Here is a 19,182-nt window from a genome sequence, read left to right as displayed (position 1 = left end):
GAAGAGGGGTTGCTCATGTGACTAACATATACACTGACAGCTATTTTTAACTAAGCACCCATACCAAGCATCGCAGACCTACAAGCCATAACAATTAAAAGAAGCCTGTAGTGTCCATTTTGTGTCCACATAGTCTGTCAAAGATCACAGGAATTGACTCTATAACTCTTACCAAAATTCCACTCATGTTTCAGAGGGTAAACAGAAATGGTTAAGGAAATGGAAAAGAAATGTAGGAGCAAAAATTAAATTTAGGGCCCTACCAAATTCAGTCCTTTTTGGTCAATTTCACGGTCATAGGATTTTAAAAATCGTAAATTTCATGATTTTAGCTATTTAAATCTGAACTTTCATGGTGTTGTAATTGTAGGGGACCTGACCCAAAAAGGAGTGTGGGGGGGTGGGTCACGGTACTGCTACCCTTACTTCTACACTGCGGCTGAAGGCAGAGTTGCTGTCAGCAACAGTGCAGAAGTAAGGGTGGCATGGTATGGCATTGCCACCCTTACTTCTGTGCTGCTGCTGGCGGGGCGCTGCCTTCAGAGCTGGGTGCCCGGCCAACAGTCGCCACTCTCTGGCTGCCAAGCTCTGAAGGCAGCAATGTAGAAGTAAGGATGGCAATATCACAAGCCTCCTAAAATAACGTTGTGACCCCTTTGGGTCAGGACTCCCAATTTTAGAAACGCTGATCTTCCCCATGAAATCTGTATAGTGTAAGGTAAAAGCACACAAAAGACCAGATTTCATGGTCCGTGACGGTTTTTCATGGCTGTGAATTTGGTAGGGCCCTATACATCTTCTTTCTCCCTTATCACGTAAGTTTAGAGTTTGCGCTGCTGCTGTGTGGGGAACTTTTGAAATTATATCTGTGCCACTAAGGCTACTTCCACCAAAGTTCAATCAACAAATAAATGAGTATTTATGTGATGATCAAGAGAAGAATTTGTCTCCCAATATCTTAATATCTTTTTTCTTTCATACTTAGTAGTGTGACAGGGTCAGGCCGGATGGCTATAGGAGAGTAATAGAAGGCAGATATATTAGCCCCAGGTTAAGTAGGTCCCTTTTCCCTGGGTAAGGTAACAGGGAAGGTTCCAGAACAATCAGGAAGCTTCTGGAGACAATTAAGACAGACAAGCTGCTAGAATCAATTAAGGAAGGCTAATCAGGGCACCTGGGTTTAAACAGGAGCTCACTTCAGATTGTGGTACGCGTGCAAGGAGCTGGGAGCAAGAGACGCTAGGAACTGAGAGTGAGAATGCGGACTGTTGGAGGACTGAGGAGTACAAGCATTATCAGACACCAGGAAGAAGGTCCTATGGTGGGGATAAATAAGGTGTTGGGAGGAGGCCATGAGGAAGTAGCCCAGGGAGTTGTAGCTGTTGCACAGCTGTTCCAGGAGGCACTCTAGACAGCTGCATTCTACAGGGCTCTGGGCTGGAACCCGGAGTAGAGGGCGGGCCTGGGTTCCCCCAAAATCTCCCAACTCCTGGTCAGACACAGGAGGAGCTGACCTGGACTGTGGGTTCACAAAAACGGCCAAACTGAGTGCTGCTGTGAAGCTCCAAGGCAAGCAAATCGGCCATTAAGCACAAGACCCACCCAGGTAGAGGAGAAACTTTGTTACAGTAGTTATTGCTCAAGAAGTTCCTCTTATAATGGGAAAGGGATTCTAAATAATTCTGCTTGCTTTAAAATTCACTGCTGCCCTCAGTGATGATTTTCTCTCCGTTACTACCTATTAGTACATTAATGGCTTGATCCGAAGAAGCAGAATTGTATTTGGAAGAATTTATACTTGAAGGTCAAGTTTTTTAAAAACAAAACAGAACAAAAAACAGGGCTTTGATCCAGCCAACACTCAAAGTCAATGAGGCTACATATTCATGCTTAAATTTTTGCAGGATTGGAGCCAAAACCTGGAGATGTATTTAGTTCTCATGAAAAATACTGCATTACCAGCCCTGGAGACTAAGGATGGGATTTCAAAAGAAGACTAAGGGAATTAGTCACTCAACTCCTGCTGAAATTCAATAGAATTTGGGCACCTAACTCCATTAGGTTCCTTTGAAAATCCCTGCCTAAAGCCCTTTACCCAGGAAACAGCAGTGCAGGCTTCGCTACATCATCTCGCTCCTTGTGGTTGATGCTTCTCCACAAACTCTATGTATGATAGTAAATACTAAAAGCTGAAGCATTCTAGTCTTGTCCACTGTTCCCTCTAAGCTGTGTGCATGCACACAGATCCTAAACCCCAACGCACACGGCAAAACACGGCGTGCACAACAATTTGCACAGAAGCACAACAATTTGCACAGAAGAAATTTTTTGCGCACATGGCCTGTCAAAAATTTTCACAGAGGAAATTTTTTGCACATATAGCCTGTCAAAAATTGGAGGGAACATTGGACTCTTGTCTAATTAATTTTGTCAAGTTACTGCTCAAGGAAGGCATGGATTCCAAGAATCTCTATTATTATTATTTCTGCTACAATACAGTGGCATCAAAGGATCCCATTCAAAGATCCACAGCATCCCTTGGGCACTGCACAAATAACAGAGAAAGCCATCCCTGCCTTAGAGAGTTTATAATCTATAATCTATAATCATACAGGATACATCGGGTCGAATGAACAGACCGAATGAAGGTGGAAGGGGTTTGGGAGAATGAGATACCAACAAAACAGAGTTTAGTCAAAAAGCAGAAGTCTTTTTTTCTTTGATCCCCACAAACTTTTCTTCTTCTTCTTCTTCTTCCTTTTTTTAAAACACTGCAGTGTTCAAAGAATGGTCAGGATCAGGGATTGGCAACCTTTGGCCTAGGTAAGCCCCCTAGCGGGCCTGGCCAGTTTGTTTACCTGCCACATTCACAGGTTCATCTGATCAGAGCTCCCAATGGCCGCAGTTCATCACAGCCAGCACATCCCTCGGCCCACGCTGCTTCCTGCAGCCCCCACTGGCCTGGAGTGGCGAACCGCAGCCAGTGGGAGACGCAATCGGCCAAACCTGCGGACGTGGCAGGTAAACAAACCGTCCCGGCCTGCCAGGGGGCTTACCCTGGCAGGCTGCATGCCAAAGGTTACCGATCCCTGGTCAAGATGTTGCTACATCTCTCACTGGACTTCTAGGCGTATCTGTAAGGTCTTCAAAACAGGTAGTAGGTGAAATCCTGGCCCCACTGAAGACAGTGGGAGTTTAACCATTAACTTCAATGGAGCCAAGATTTCATCCAGCGTCTTTATTTTGGCATCTGCAGCACCAAGCACACTGGTGCTCAGGAGTGCCAGCAGGAAACACATTACCCACCCTCTGTTTTGCTGGGAGTTTATCTCCCCAGAGAACAATGAGGGGAAGCTGCACTGGCTTGAGCACTGGAGGAGGGGCACTGACAATTCTTCCTAGGGTGCTGCCGGAGTGCGCCACTGAAATCAAAAGCAGATATTTCAGAGTAGTGCAAGGGATATTGAGATTCTACTAAAAAGAACGAGGAGTACTTGTGGCACCTTAGAGACTAACAAATTTATTTGGGCATAAGCTTTCGTGCGCTAGAGATCGCTATCAAGCATTCTTAAAACTACAAAACCCACCTGCTGAAGTGAAGAAACAGATTGACAGAGCCAGAAGAGTACCCGGAAGTCATCTACTACAGGACAGGCCCAACAAAGAAAGTAACAGAACCCCACTAGCCGTCACCTTCAGCCCCCAACAAAATCCCCTCCAGAGCATCATCAAGGATCTACAACCTATCCCTGCAGGATGATCCCTCACTCTCACAGATCTTGGGAGACAGGCCAGTCCTCGCTTACAGACAGCCCCTCAACCTGAAGCAAATACTCACCAGCAACCACATACCACACAACAAAAACACTAACCCATGAACCTATCCTTGCAACAAAGCCCATTGCCAACTCTGTCCACGTATCTATTCAAGGGACACCATCATAGGGCCTAATCACATCAGTCACACCATGAGAGGTTCGTTCACCTGCACATCTACCGATGTGATATATGCCATCATGTGCCAGCAATGCTCCTCTGCCATTTACACTGGCCAAACCGGACAGTCTCTATGTAAAAGAATAAATGGACACAAATCAGTTGTTAAGAATTATAACATTCAAAAACCAGTCGGAGAACGCTTCAGCCTCCCTGGTCACTCAATTACAGACCTAAAAGTCACAATTCTTCAACAAAAAACTTCAAAAGCAGACTCCAATGAGAAACTGCAGAACTGGAATTAATTTGCAAATTGGACACCGTTACATTAGGCTTGAATAAAGACTGGAAGTGGATGTGTCATTACACAAAGTAAAAACTATTTCCCCATGCCAGTTTTTCCCCTACTGTTACTCACACCTTCTTGTCAACTGTTTGAAATGGGCCATCCTGATTATCACTACAAAAGGTTTTTTCTCCTGCTGATAATAGCCCACCTTAATTGATTAGTCTCGTTAGAGTTGATATGGCAACACCCATTTTTTCATGTTCTCTGTATATCTATATCTTCCTACTGTATTTTCCACTGCATGCATCTGATGAAGTGGGCTTTAGCCCATGAAAGCTTATGCCCAAATAAATTTGTTAGTCTCTAAGGTGCTACAAGTACTCCTCGGTCTTTTTGCTGATACAGACTAATACGGCTACCACTCTGAAACCTGAGATTCTACTGTGGCCATACTGTAATGGTATGGAAGGAAAAGATACAGAGTTCTAAACAAGAAATCAAGTTAGGAGCTATGGCTTGTAGGAGCAGGCAAGAGCACAGCTGCAGCAGACAAATCTTTGAGTTATCCAAAAGGGAAAAAAAAAATCACTGTAACAAACTACCTTAGCGGTTGATTTATATTATAAAGCTGTTTTTGCAAGGCAAAGATAGAGACTTTCTTTTTTTTTAAACGAAAGCTCAGGTGTCCAACTAACCCATGAAGAAGTTTATTAATGCTTCAGAGACCGCTGGACTGTGAGCATGTTCAGAATTCATTAACCAACCTAACTAGCCCCAGGACTAGTTCATAAACATATATGGGAACTTTTCAGATCAAGCAGCTTTGAAATATGGTGCTACAGACAAATTAGGAGCCTTTTCAGAAAGTGAAGAACTCATTTTGAAGTCTCTTACCTCATAGATGCCTTGTACAATTTATTTGAAGGAAGGGAAAGGATTTACCTGAAATTTTTGTTGGTGTTTCGAAATGAGGCTGTTGGTGTTTCAAAGTGAACCACATTGCCTCCTTAACTATGGAGTCACCGCTGAGATTCTGTAATCACCTTGACAGAGGGAGGGTGTTTATATAATAAAGTTAAGGGGTTCTGGTGATACCACAATAAACCACCAAAATGATTCTTCAGTGATTTATGATGTCACTAGAACTCCTGGATATATTTATAGGCTTACAACACAAGGAGAAGTTTTATAGTATTATAAACTACAGAGTTTTCCAGCCATGTATCCTTTTAATAGTGATGTCACAGCTAAAAATATGAAAGATAGTACTGCTAAAGAGTGTTAGAAGTGATTTAATTTAACACTATTTAAAAAAAAGATTTTTGTTAGTATACAGCACAATAATGCAATACCATGACAAGCTGGGCTGTTGTGCTCAGGCAGAAGGAAATGAAAGACTACGAGCCAGATTATGATAATAGCTGCCTTGAGTAAGGGACAGAATATAACTGCACTGCCCCTGAAGCATACCAGATAGCTAGCTGTGATTTTGAGAGAGTCACAGTTCATTTTCTGGCTCCCCATTTCCTCCAGGGGGATGTAATGGGCTATTAGGTAGAACAGTCGCAGATTACTTCCTCCTGCGTACACGCTCACCTGTTGGGAGAGAATGTATTGAGTCAAGGCTCCACCCATGTGGCAAAAGATGTAACAGCCCTGCAGGCTGCTTTCCCGCATACTTTGAGGTGTGTATCCCATAGACCAGTGTTTCCCAAACTTGGGACGCCACTTGTTCAGGGAAAGCCCCTGGTGGGCCAGGCCGGTTTGTTTACCTGCCGCGTCCGCAGGTTCGGCCGATCGCGGCTCCCACAGGCTGCGGTTTGCCGCTGCAGGCCAATGGGGGCTGAGGGAAGTGGCAGCCGGTACGTCCCTCAGCCTGCGCCGCTTTCCGCAGCCCCCATTGGCCTGCAGCGGTGAACCACAGCCAGTGGGAGCCGCGATCGGCCGAACCTGCGGACGCAGCAGGTAAACAAACTGGCCCGGCCCACCACAGGCTTTCCCTGAACAAGCGGCGTCCCAAGTTTGGGAAACACTGCCATAGACCATATGAACATATAAGCGGTGCATTACAATCCCTTTCTTTCCTGGGCAGGGCACAAGCCAAAGTGATGATCATGTCCTGAAATAGCATACACTTTTCCCTGCATATTGTAACAAATATTGCTCCACACCCATTAAAATAATGTGTGCAGCCCATTATTTTAAGTGCATATTTTGGTGATTTAATTTGTGGTTTTGCTGTCATGTTTTGTCATTATTAGCAGAACCTTTTCATAAAACCAAAGTCTTAACACGCAGTTATATATAACGTTATGCTGTATGTGATTCCAAAGGCTCAAAAGTTGCTGTAATACTTGGATTCAAAATATTTTTTTCTTAAGCAAAGAGAGAGAAACTGGAAACTAACGTACAGATCTTTATGGTGACCATTCTCTATAAAAGCCTTGGAAGTAAGTAGTGGTATTCCCTGTAGGAATAGTGATAATACCACTGTGATATTATCTACTTGCAAAGGCAAAATTGTAGATTTTAATGGTGACTATTGTAACTATGTAAAGAAAGCTCCAGAAAAGTCTCATATAATCTCTGTGGCCTCCATTCAAACCTAAATCCACCTGGCCAGGCCTCACAGACCAGCTGTGCACTGGCGTGATCAGGAGGTAAGGTTGGCTCAATGAGCAAGACAATAAGCAGGTGCTTAGATCTATATTCTGTGTTTACAGTGTCTAGCAAAATGAGGCCCTAAACCACGGCTGGGCTCCCTACGTGCTACCATAATACACAAACAAACAACATTAAATGATACAACTTGGGAACTATTTTGGGATGGAGAGCTCATGTACATAAGCTCCCTGTCTCCTCCGCAACACTGTTCTCTGCTTGCAACCCATTGTTTCCCATACTAGGGCCATGCAGCTCATGAATAAGAAATGATCAGGATAAAGCCAATATCAGCCACCTCCATCAGAGCAGAGAGCAGTCTTCACAGCTGCTGACATGCCATGGCGTAGCAGCTGCAGAGGAAGTTTGGAGGTGGCTAGAAGCCTACAAGTTCTCTTCAGAAAAAGAAGAGGAAAGCCTTCTCAACAATTGCTTTCCTTCCTTTCAGGAACTTATTTCCCTTCCACCTTTATATTTTGTATTTTTAAAAGGCTGGAATTTTCCCGCAAAGCAGGTTCCCACTCTTTCTGGAACTCCTGTTGAAGTGGGTTTGCTTTTCCCTTTCTGAGCCACATAAGGCTCAGATCAAAGTTGACTTTGGATGGTCTTTTTCAAATAAATTATTTAATTCCAATACAGAAATACTGTGGGCTCAGCTGATGTAACCTGGCCTGGTACCATTACGCTGAAGTAAATGGAGCTACATCCATTTACACCAGATGAGAAAGTGGTCCTGAGGAAAAAAACAGAATGTAATTAAAGACTGTATCATAATGCATACAAACATGGGGGTCAAATTAAAATTCCACAGGCAACCTTAACTCTGGTATTTCCTAATTTTTGAGTATTTGACTTTGCAACTGTGGTAATGATCTTTTAATGTAGTTTTGTGTTTTTATATATGTGGTGTGTGTGTGTTCTTTATGACATAATAGCTCTAAGCCTGGGAAATAAGACAACGCAACAGACTAGTGGCAAAAATATTATCTGTTGATTGCATCTCTACCACAATATGTACAGTAATAGCAAACTACCACTCAGGGGGTTGTCCATAGCAATTCCTTATAGAATGACCATTCCCAAAGATAACTTTGACCCTTTTATAATGATTGGATTTGGGACTAAAGAACAGTAAGCTAAATAAACATGTTTATTTTGATTCTGCTTTGAGAGGCAATAGAAGAGAAGAGACATATGGTTACTTTTTTTTCAAAATGACTGTGCTAGTTAATCAGCAATCCCAATGCTTAATTTCTGCTTCAGTTGTGCCAAGAAACAAAAGAATATATATGTAGATTTAAAGAGATTTTGTATTTAAATATACAGCAATAAATTTCCTTGAAACACAAAGAATTTCAGAAGATATCAAGTGTTTTTGCTAAAAATAGTATTTTGAAGACCAGAGGTTTCTCACTCATCCTGAAGTCAGAGAAATGGCATTAAGATTTGTATTTATTTAAAAAGAAAATATTTCTAAATAACCCCTTAAAGTTATAATTTACCATTATTAATTAAGAGCCTGAAAGAAATGTTTGTGCTGAATTTGTACATAGCTTTCCAACCTGAGTGTGTCTGCAAGAGAGAAAAATATGGTGGTAGCTGTGTGGGGTGGAGAGAAACAAGTTTGAGCAGAGAGAAGATAAAATGTATAGTGCAAATGGAAAACAACATTAGAGTTTCTTTCTCTACTGCAATAGGCATGAGATTTTTTCCCCAGAGTTGCTGATATCAAATACATTGTGTTTTGGATTGAGAAAATCTGACAGATTCATATGTAGGTGAGAGTGGCAAGGAGGCAGATCTCCAATAGGAATGATAGACTGGGGACTAGGCCCAGTGTTGGATGGCAGGTGGGAGACAATAAGGAGATGAAAGAGGTCAGGGACAATAAGAAGATGAAAGAGGTCAGGTGTCTGTGCAGCCACAATGGGAGTGGGTGGATAGGGGACTGGGCACCGGGTCGAGATGGACTGCAGTGGAAAGAAGCTGGTGAAGGACTAACTATATGGAAATTATTAACATTTATGTCTAACTTATGTTCTCATTGACAATGAAGTTAACAGGTTTGCATATGAACAAAGTAGAATTTGAACTTTAAAGGATGACTCACAGAAGTTCTTCCTCGGGGTACTCATCCAAAAACGGGACTTGGGCAATGTTGCCAATTGTCAGAATTTTATCATGAGTTTCAGGATATTTTGTGTTTTTATTAAAGCCCCAGATGATGGAGTCAGGTGATTGCATGAGAATCAGCTTTCACTAAAAATAAAAATGTCTAGTACTCATGGTTGTAAAGAAAAGGTGGAAAATGTGAACTCTAAAGACTCAAAATGTAAAAGTCAAATAAAAAGAATCCAATATTTATTGTTTTTAAGCCATTCGCAGGATATCTGAAGTTATGATTCATAATATTTGAATGCTTGGGGTTAGCAATATTGCTGAAATCACTGGGGAAACATGCAGTTTGCTTACTCATTAAAATAAACCTGTGGAAGTTGCCTTAGCTTATATGAATATAGTCTAAGTCCTGCTCTACACTACAAAGCTAGGTGGACAAAAGTCACTTGCATCAACCTAGCTGTTCATATGCACATAGTCAAATTTGTCTGTCGCCAATGTAAGTGCCCCATTACAACGCAGTAACATCACATCACTGAATGGCACTGAGCCCTGGTCGACCTACTATAGTCGACCAGTGCAAGTGTAGACACTGGGTGACATACATTGACCCTAAATGTCCTCCAGCAGCTGTCCCACAATGCCCAAAACTGACAACTCTGGTCACAATTGTGAACTTCACTACCCATGAGTTATGCAGAATGGAAGCCACAATACTGGCCACATGCTCTAAACATGCTCCTGTCTGGAGTAGGCAGTAGGCTCTCCTGGGCTTATGGGGAGAAGAGACCGTGCATGACTAGCTATGGAGCAGTAATAAAAATGTGGCCGTCTATGAGCACATTGCACAGGGGGTGCAGGTGAAGAGATATTACAGGGATCAGCAGCAGCACTGTGTGAAAGCGAAGAAACTGCATCGGGCATACCAGAAGGCCAGGGAGGCCAACACTTGATCTAGTGCCAAGCCACAGACCTGCTGCTTTTAATACAAGCTGCATGCCATACTTGATAGAGACCCAAGCAGCACCCCACAGAGTACCGCAGATACCTCCAAGAAGCTTGAGACACAGACTCCTGCCATGAACTGAAAGGAGGAGGAGGAGAAGGCTGTGGGACATGCAACTGGGGGGTCTGGCTATGCCACAAACCAGAAAGTATTTGAAACCCCACTGCAGTATAGTCAGTCCTGGCATTTTAGCATGGGTGAGCCCAGTGCAGGGGAAGGAACCTCGGATTAAGTATGTGAATGCATTTCCCACTACGGTGTTTAAATGTACAAACGGTGCCTGACCCCAACATAGCAAGACATAGGTATCGACTCTTCATTAAATTATTTGTACTAGAAGAGGGAGTGGTACAACAAACAGAGGTAAGTCCTGATCTGCTTTTCATTCCCCTGTAGTTAGCTTCAGGGGAGCGTGGAAGAGGCAGAGCTTGTCTGAATCTTCCTGAGAGAACTCAAGACTTCAGGGCCACATAGAGCACAGTCATGACACCACATTACGGTGGATGACGAAGACGAAGATTTTGTCAAGGACATTTTTAGTAAAAGTCAGGGACAGGTCATGGGCAATAAAGAAAAATTCACAGAAGGCCCTGACCTGTCCCTGACTTTTACTCAAAATATACGTGACAAAATAGGGAGGGAGACGGCTCCAGCACCCATTGTTGCTGCTGGGGATCTGGGGTCACCCACCACCTGCGGTGGCTGGGGAGCTGCCGGGGCCCCCAATGCCCTGGCGGCTTAGAACTCCAGGGTCCCCTGCCACCCAGAGCAGGGGGGTCCCCCTACTGCCCATGGCTCGGAGGTTTGGGAGCCCCTGCCACCGCAACAGCTGAGAAATCCAGGGGGGCCCTGCCGCCCACGGGGATACCCCACAGCTCCCGGCTTCTGCGGGCAGCGGGGGACCGCACAGCTCTGTGGCACTGTATGCTGAAGTCACAGAGTTCTCTGGAAGTCACGGATTCCATGACTTCTGCAGCCTCCATGACAAAATCATAGCCTTATGGATGACTGGTAAAGTGCTCTTTCAAGACATCTTTACACTAAGTTCTTCTAATAGCCCTTGTTCCTGGCTGTTTGAACTCAGCAGACAACCACTCCACTTCTGTCCGGAGGCAGCTTTTCTCCCTTTGCCTCACAAATATTATGCAGGACACATCAGGCAACTATAACCATTGGGATATTTTTCTCACTGCTATCCAATCTTGTGAGTAAACAGTGTCTATGTCCCATTCAAACTGTCATTCTGCATCTGCTGAGCCAGTAACTGAATATTTCCTTGGTGCTGTTGACATGGCTGGCATACAGCTTCATGAGCCAGAGGAGCAAGGAGTAGGCATTATTGGCATTTCCACTGGTAGGGAAAGAATGTCCCAGCTTGCAGATTTCTAAATAGTCCTGTGTTCTTAAAGAGGCGAGCATCAAACATCTTCCCTGACCAGCCAATGTTGATGTTGCTGAAGCATCCTTGGTGATCTACCAATGCTTGCATACCCATAGAAATGCAGCCCTTTTTGTCGATGTACTCCATGACGAGGTGGGCTGGTGCCAAAATAGGGATTTTCATGCTATCTCTTGCCCATCTGCAGTTTGGGAACCCCAGTGCTGTAAATCCATCAACTATGTCCTGCATATTGCAGAGAGTTACAGTTCTGCATAGCGGGAAATGATTAATGACCCTACACACCTACATGACCCTGACCCCCACTGTGGATTTTCCAACTCTGAAATGATTTCCCACTGATTGGCAGCAATGTAGCATTGCAAGCTTCCAGAGAGCTATCACCACTCACTTCTTAACTGTCAGTTTAGCTCTCTTTTTGCTGTTCCTGTGCTGGAGGGATGCTTTTTGATGTCCCTGTGCTGCGAGCTCAGCACACAGATCCAGAAGTGTGGTTTTGCACATCCGAAAATTCTGCAACCGCTACTCATAGTCACAAACCTGAATTACGATGCAATCCCACCAATCACTGCTTATTTCTCAGTCCCAAAAGCAGTGCTCCACCATCTGCAGCTGCTCCGTGAACACAACCAACAAACTTGAATTGGTTTTCACAATCTCTCCTCAATGAAATCCTCAAGTCCCTCATTGTCGTGGTTTGTCCTGTGGCTCTGCAAATACCAGAGGATTGTTTGTCCTTTGTGTGCAACGTTCATGACAATAGTGCAGACCTGTGTTGGTTCCATGCTTCTGTCTGAGATGGACATTAGGAAGTAGTGAACAGTTTTGCAGGATTTTTTTTAAAAGGCATGAAAATTATGGGGTATGAATGGCATTATGGGATGGAGAAGCTTGCATGATGGGAATCTGATCCTTTGCTCCCAGTCACCCCTGTGTGACGTGTTTCTGCCGCACCCTGCATTGCCAAAATTTACCAAGAGACAGTGCTCTGGACAATGGCAAGTTGCATACTGGGATAACCATAGTATCCTTTTTGAAGAGGACTACATTATGCAAACTAGAAACCTTTTAGTTGAGACCTCCAATCAACCGTGGGGAGTTACAGTGCAGCACTTTGGTTCATGCTGCTATTCACATCTTCATTGTCCAAAATGTGGGGCAGTGGAGACACATCTTAAGTGCAACTTTACTTTAACACATTCAGATTCCACTAGTTCGTAGGCTCTAAAATTTACTTCTTAAGTAAAGTCTACCAGTTTGCATGATAGCCTATCAGTAGTTTGGCTTGTCATGTTTAACATTTTTATTCTAAGTCAACGAGTGAAATATCAGCAATAGTTTAGGTAAACACAAACATATGTACATGTCTAGCAATAGTATTAAAGAAGAAACCATATTCATCATTATTTTAAATGCTTCATTCATTATAATAATTTACATTGCACTTTTGGGTTATGCTTAAATGCTATGCAAAATTATTTTTAAAATCTAGATGTACAATATTTTATTATATTATTAATTCAGATTAATAAATATTCAGATAAAATGCTCAGTAAATTTATTCTAAACACTAAGGACTTAGAAACTGTTTTGAGATGCCTATGTCTGGGATCCAGGAGCACATACTTGCAGAATTTCCCTCTAAAGTTTCTATTCGCATCCATTGTTTATAAGCCTGTTCCTACAAGATGCTGAGTACACTCAACTCCTCCTAGTGACTTCAGTGGGAGTTGAAGGCTCTCCATATCATGCTGAAGGCCACAACTGGCCACTATTATGTACATATCTTATTACCCCTACCAGAATATGTACAGTTTGCCCTACGGCGCTGTTTTAATATGGAAATGTGTGGTAGAGTAGTTGTCATTTAAAGTCAACATCAACCCTACAGCTAGACATGGTGATATCACACAGGTGTTTCCTGCTATAAGTACAGGGAAACAGTGTGGCATCTTAAATATCACCATGGACTAACTATATGTAAATGGTGACTTTTTAATGACAACCACTGCATTCTACCATTTCATTCTAGAGAACGGCCTTACACACTTTCCATTTTGGCCTTACACACTTTCCATTTTGGCCTTAGATAACTAAATACTATTATCTCAGAATTTGCAATATTCCCTTACTATTCTTATTATAGCAAATGTTGAGGTAATAGTATCAAGGTGGCTGAAAGGTTATTAAAGGCAACTATAGTACATGTAAAAGTAAAACAAACACTTACTTTGAAGATTTTTATGACTTTGGTGCAAATCCTGGAGTGTGTTAAAAAGTCCTTATTTTACAACCTATGAACATAGACAATAAGTCAAAAGGAAATGGGAACTCCCTAGGGATGCTGTCCAAAAGAAAAGAAAAGAAAAGAAAAGAAAAGAAAAGAAAAGAAAAGAAAAGAAAAGAAAAGAAAAGAAAAGAAGCCCCTACCGAGTCACTCACCCTAACTCAGGATGCTGTTGCTGCTGAAACTACACAATGAATCCTTCTGCAGTTGGAATTTCAGATGCAATAATCCCTTACGGTGTGTTGTCTAATTATATTATTATGCATAATAAATGTAAAATATTTATTTTAGTTTACATAATTATATTAAATATGCATGCTATTTATCCTCAGTCTTGTAAGATATCCTTCACGAGTGATGTATTTTTCAGAAAGGTGCATTTATGGAATTAATGCTGTTTTGCTGGTCTGGGTGTTTATTTTGTAAAGCTTGTAAAAAGTTTCTTCTCTATTACCATAGAACATTTTGTCAACCCTCTGGATGCTGCCTTCCATTTTTTCCTAAGTACTGTGTGTAAAATGAAGAGTGGATTGTAAACTGTTCAGTGGGGCCCGAGAGGAATGAATGTCTTTTTCTTTAATTAAAGAAGAGTGGTGACACACAGTAAGTTAATGTTATATCTGTCATGAGATCTCATGGCCACAGTAAGTTATGGCAATGTGTGGTAAACACATCACAAGACTAATCCTATATTTCTCATGCACTCTAAACTCTCACAGACTTCAATGGTGTGCTAGAAAAGCAGGATTGGGCCTTATATGATCAATGACCAATTAACATAAATCTATTTTGTACTATCATGCACATATTCTTCTTCAGTGAATGGATATTATTATATGTCTAAGAAATGGTGATAGTTATAAGAAACAGTAAATTCTAATGGGCTCAGACTTAAGCCAAATGGTTCAAATCTGGATAACCACAAGTAGGCTCCCAAATCTAAATTTAGGCATAGAAGTGGCTAGATTTTCAAAAACGCTGAGCACCTGGAGCGCCCATTGATTTCACTGGGATTTGTGGGATCCCAGCACTTCTGAAAATCAGGCCATTAATATTTAGGTGCCTAAATATGGGGCCTTACTTTACGCAGACGGGTTTGAAAAGTTTGGCCTTAGGAAATACAATCCATGCTATTCATAGTTTACAGACATAGACCAGTTTCAGCAAGTTCCAGGTCTCCTTACTTTTCACTGTGCTCCATAGAAATGTCATGCAATTGAAAAAGTGTAGCCACATAACACTTCTCTCTTAAATGACATAGAAATCTAGGATAACCATTGCATAAGTAATGGTGGAAGAAGGCCCTATGAGACCAATTCTGTACTATAAAATTGTGGTGAACATTAATTAAGAATGAATAACTTTTTTGTATAATGGAGTATATTGATTTAATAATGGAAAAGACATATTGTGATTTGAGATCATAAATGCACAGAAAAGCATATATATTTACATTTAAATAGACTGAAGGAGTCATTGGCTAAATTAATAGTGCAAACTTGAAAAATATTTCAGCCTGAAATCCAGGCTGAAAAGACCAATTATATCCCTTTTTGGAAACACATCCAAATGAGAATTGTTCATATTTTAAGATTTTTCCTTATTTCATATATAATAATTATTCACACTATTGCCAGATACATAAAAGTAGAAGATAATTTCTTTGCCACAGAGGTAATGTATTTTTGCATTGTGTATTTAGAAGTCTAAAAGTAAATATCACAAGGTCAAAATGCAAATGACTCTAAATGTAAGATAACATACTGCACAATTTTGGAGCTACAGTCATAAACATAGCTTATATAAACAAATCAATCAAGTATATACAATCCAATGCTACACTTGTTTTCTTTTTGGGAATTTAGATTTCATTACAGATTATATAATTTGCGTGATAAAAATCTAAAGTAGTTTATTACTCACTTGGGCACACCACAGTCATTCAAGACTTTCACTAGTTAAGGAAGGAATTTCCCTCCTGACTGTGAGTTATTGAGAATATTTTCTCCTTTCTATTCTATCCAGCCCAAACCAATCTTTTCCCCTAGATGTCTTATAGTCTATTCCACTGTAGTCTCTGTTGCTAATAAAAAAGACAAGCAATATGTGCCTATACAGTTGCAAAATAATCCACATTTTAATCACAACAGTTTCTAAATTCATATTTATTCTTTTATTAGCATCCTTTCATCCTAAAGCTTCCCAGACTGCCTTACAGAAGATGAGCTCTGTTGAGCTTGAAACCTTGTCTCTTTCACCAGTAGAAGTTGGTCCAATAAAAGATATTACCTCACCCAGCTTGTCTCTTATGGAATGCATGCAGAGATCATGTCATCCACCTCTGAAAGCAGATGTAAAAGAGTGCAAGCAACACTACTGTATTTCTACACACAAACTAAAGAATACTCCTCTCATTGAAACAAAAGTGATTACAATTAAAAAGTCTGCATTTGCCAAGAGTTACCACAAAATAGTATTTAAGGTAGTCCTACAATAACCTAACCACTTGTTCTGGGGGAACTTACAGTAGACTGGCAGGATATAATTACCAACATGAGAGTTTGAGCAGAACACATGAAGGTTATCATGTTTACTACTGCAAAAAGTTCTCTAATGCCTACAAATAGATACAGCCTTAATTTCATGTTCTTCCAAAAGGTGGCACCTACAATAACACATGCTGAGGTGTTGGCTTACAATTGAATCAGTGTGAAGAGCACCACATGTTGAGTCCCAGCACAGGAGTGAGAGAACTAAGAGGAGGGCAATATGTTAGCCACTTTGAGAAAAAAGAAAAAAAAAAAAAGGAAAGGAAAGGAAAGGAAAAAGGAAAGGAAAAAGAGGAGGATGGACTGGAGAAAACATAGCTGCCAACAGCCTTGGCTATTATCCCAGGCCTGTGGAAGCTGGCAGGCAGATATAGAGATGCTGAACTCTAGGCACAGCAGTCCCACTCCTGGCTCCTCAGCAGCTTTGCAGGGTGCCTCTCTGCCTCTCAACTGCAGCAGCAACAGCTCTAATTTCAGGTGTCAGAGGAGCAGCCGTGTTCGTCTGTATCCGCAAAAAGAACAGGAGTACTTGTGGCACATCACTGCCAGCGCTCATAAGGAATCTCCTGCTGGACCCAAGAAACATGAGTTGGTACCTTAAGAGTCCACCCTCCATGTGGACAAAGAGTCAGTCACCTTGGCCCAGAAAGGAGCCGTGACAGCGGAGATCTGAAATACTATTGTAATGGGACAATTATTTCCAAATAAATGAGGAAGTGGGGGCTGCCAGAGGGTTTTCTATGCACTCTGATGAATTTTAGGCTATTTTCTTTGCTCTGTCTCTTCTCTAAGAAAATAACCACAAACACACTAGAATACTGAAAAAAACCTTCTGTGTCCTGGGATCTCTAGAATATTTGGAAAATTGTCCCTGGCCAGCAGTTTAGCCTCATTCACTGCACATCTTATCTGACACAATATTTAGGACACTGTGGTACCTTTCCCAAACCTGAAATAGAGGTCTGTGTAGCTCAAAAACGTGACTCTTTCACCGACAGAAGTTGATCCAATAAAAGATGTTATGTCACTCACCTTGTCTGGGACCAACACAGCTACAACACTGCAATCAATATGTAAGATATGCATTTTGTGTCATGAGCAGTGAAAAAGGTAAAGCTCTAGAGGAGCTGTCCATTCGTGCACTGTGCACTCAGGGCCCACTCCCGCAAACTCGTACATGAGCAATGAGTAGTACTCCCATTCACTGGTGATTTCAAATGAATCTCATTAGATCACCAAAACTTTTCTCTTATTTCCTAGTTGAGGCCAATGGGACTACTCCTTTGAGTAGGGACTGCTCATGAGAGTGAAGGTTTGCAAGATGAGGCCCCTTTTAAGGTGGATTGTGAATGGGACAGCATTCCCCAGGAGCCTTTACCTCATTCATTGCTCATCTTGCCATACTCACTGCAATCCTTGTAAGTCCTCACCTTCCATGTGCCTCTTCGAAGATAAGCATTCAGTGATGTAGAGCCCAATACAAAGCCCTGCCTTTGCTGCCTGATCCAAAGCTCATTGAAGTCATTGGAAAGACTCCCATTTACTTCAATGGTGCCCTCAGTTTGCACTTGTAAGGCAGAAACTGTATATCTCCTAATGCGTGCAGTACAGGAGCTTCCTAGTATCTACCTCATGCTGCATGGGACAAGGCACTCTGGAAGTATCTAACTTTTATTATATTTTTTCTTTTTTAAACACTAGGAAATTCCATTAAAAAAAGTTAGGTTAAAAGAACTTGATGGTTGTATGCTTAGGACTCACAAGTCAAGAAATGCTGCGGAATTGCACTCAAAAGTTTAACTTTCCCCTTATGTATATGCACTGAGATAACCTTTAATAACATGATCACATACTCTTTCCCAAATATACTATTCATTTCTAAAACTTTGAAAGTTAATTCTCATAAGCTGCATGTGAATGATTTTCGTGCACTCTTTGTATAGCATACACAGAATAGTACACAATGCAAAAAGATGTCAAAAACGCAATCAAAGAGAAAGCATGTATTACACTGCATTTGTAAAATAGCATATGACGATTTAATTAAGAACTGCATTGTAATGTATATAAGGCTTATGCGGCTGAGTTAAGCTTGCACAGATAACCTTAATGTCTCTCTTTTCCTGACTTTTGCGTGCTTAACAATGCAGCCATGATATTGACAAAACAGGATGTCTTTTAGGGCAGTGTCTTATGGGACTTTGCCACTCAGAATGCTCTTCTTCCAACCTTGTCTGATCAACTAGTCTGGCAAGAAGAAGGAAAAACAGTAGTAGAAACTTTAACTAACTCAAGTTGCTTCCACTTTAAATATGTATTTGATGGGTGCTCAGGCTGCTAAGCCTTTTGGGGCAGTTTTTCTTTCTTGGTGGAATGGCTGCAACTCAACCGAGAAAATTTTCAAAAGCAGAGTTGATTTGAAAAGGCAATGCAGATAAGTAGTTTCACCAGGGAGAATTCTAATAGACACCAGAGCAGCTGTGAAACCAACACTCGATATTAGCATTACCGTGTTAGCACTAAAAAGTTTTCATTTGTATTTCTTTTTTTAAAGTAATATCTGAATACTATGAGACTAATTTTTAAGTTACCTCCTAATTTAATATGCAATTACTGCTGCACTGATGGAATTTTAATGGCAATATATTTTCACTGGTGACTTCAAATGAACTTCATCAGATCACCTTAACTTCTTTCATCACTTTATTATTAATGACTTGTTACCTGTAGTCACACCAGGGACATCTGTAGGGTTTTTCACCAGTATGGACACGCTTATGTCGTGTCAGATGTGACTGTGTTGTGGAAGCGAAATTACACTCATCACATCTGAATGGTTTCTCTCCTGAAAGAGGACAAGAAAATACAAGCATTAATAATTTTAACTGATAGAAAACTCCCTGAGCCACCTTTTCAGTTCATATGCAGCAGAAGAGC

The 19,182-nt window shown here is 41.5% G+C and overlaps 1 protein-coding gene across 6 annotated transcripts in view; it reads right to left on the bottom strand.

Annotated features, from left to right (window-relative positions):
* Positions 1-19,182, bottom strand: part of ZNF407 (zinc finger protein 407) — a 462,207-nt gene that overhangs the window by 152,243 nt on the left and 290,782 nt on the right. For all 6 annotated transcript variants that reach the window (XR_013345174.1, XM_077810508.1, XM_077810512.1 and 3 more), the window contains exon 7: positions 18,970-19,090. Coding sequence is in view for 5 of the 6 variants with exons in the window: in XM_077810508.1 (XP_077666634.1) it covers positions 18,970-19,090 (121 nt within the window). In the remaining variant the exon portion in view is untranslated. The remainder of the gene's footprint in view (positions 1-18,969; positions 19,091-19,182) is intronic.

This window comes from Eretmochelys imbricata, chromosome 2 (assembly GCF_965152235.1).
Source record: "Eretmochelys imbricata isolate rEreImb1 chromosome 2, rEreImb1.hap1, whole genome shotgun sequence".
In the NCBI taxonomy this organism is placed as follows: Eukaryota; Metazoa; Chordata; order Testudines; family Cheloniidae; genus Eretmochelys; species Eretmochelys imbricata.
This window is presented reverse-complemented; position numbering and strand designations above follow the sequence as displayed.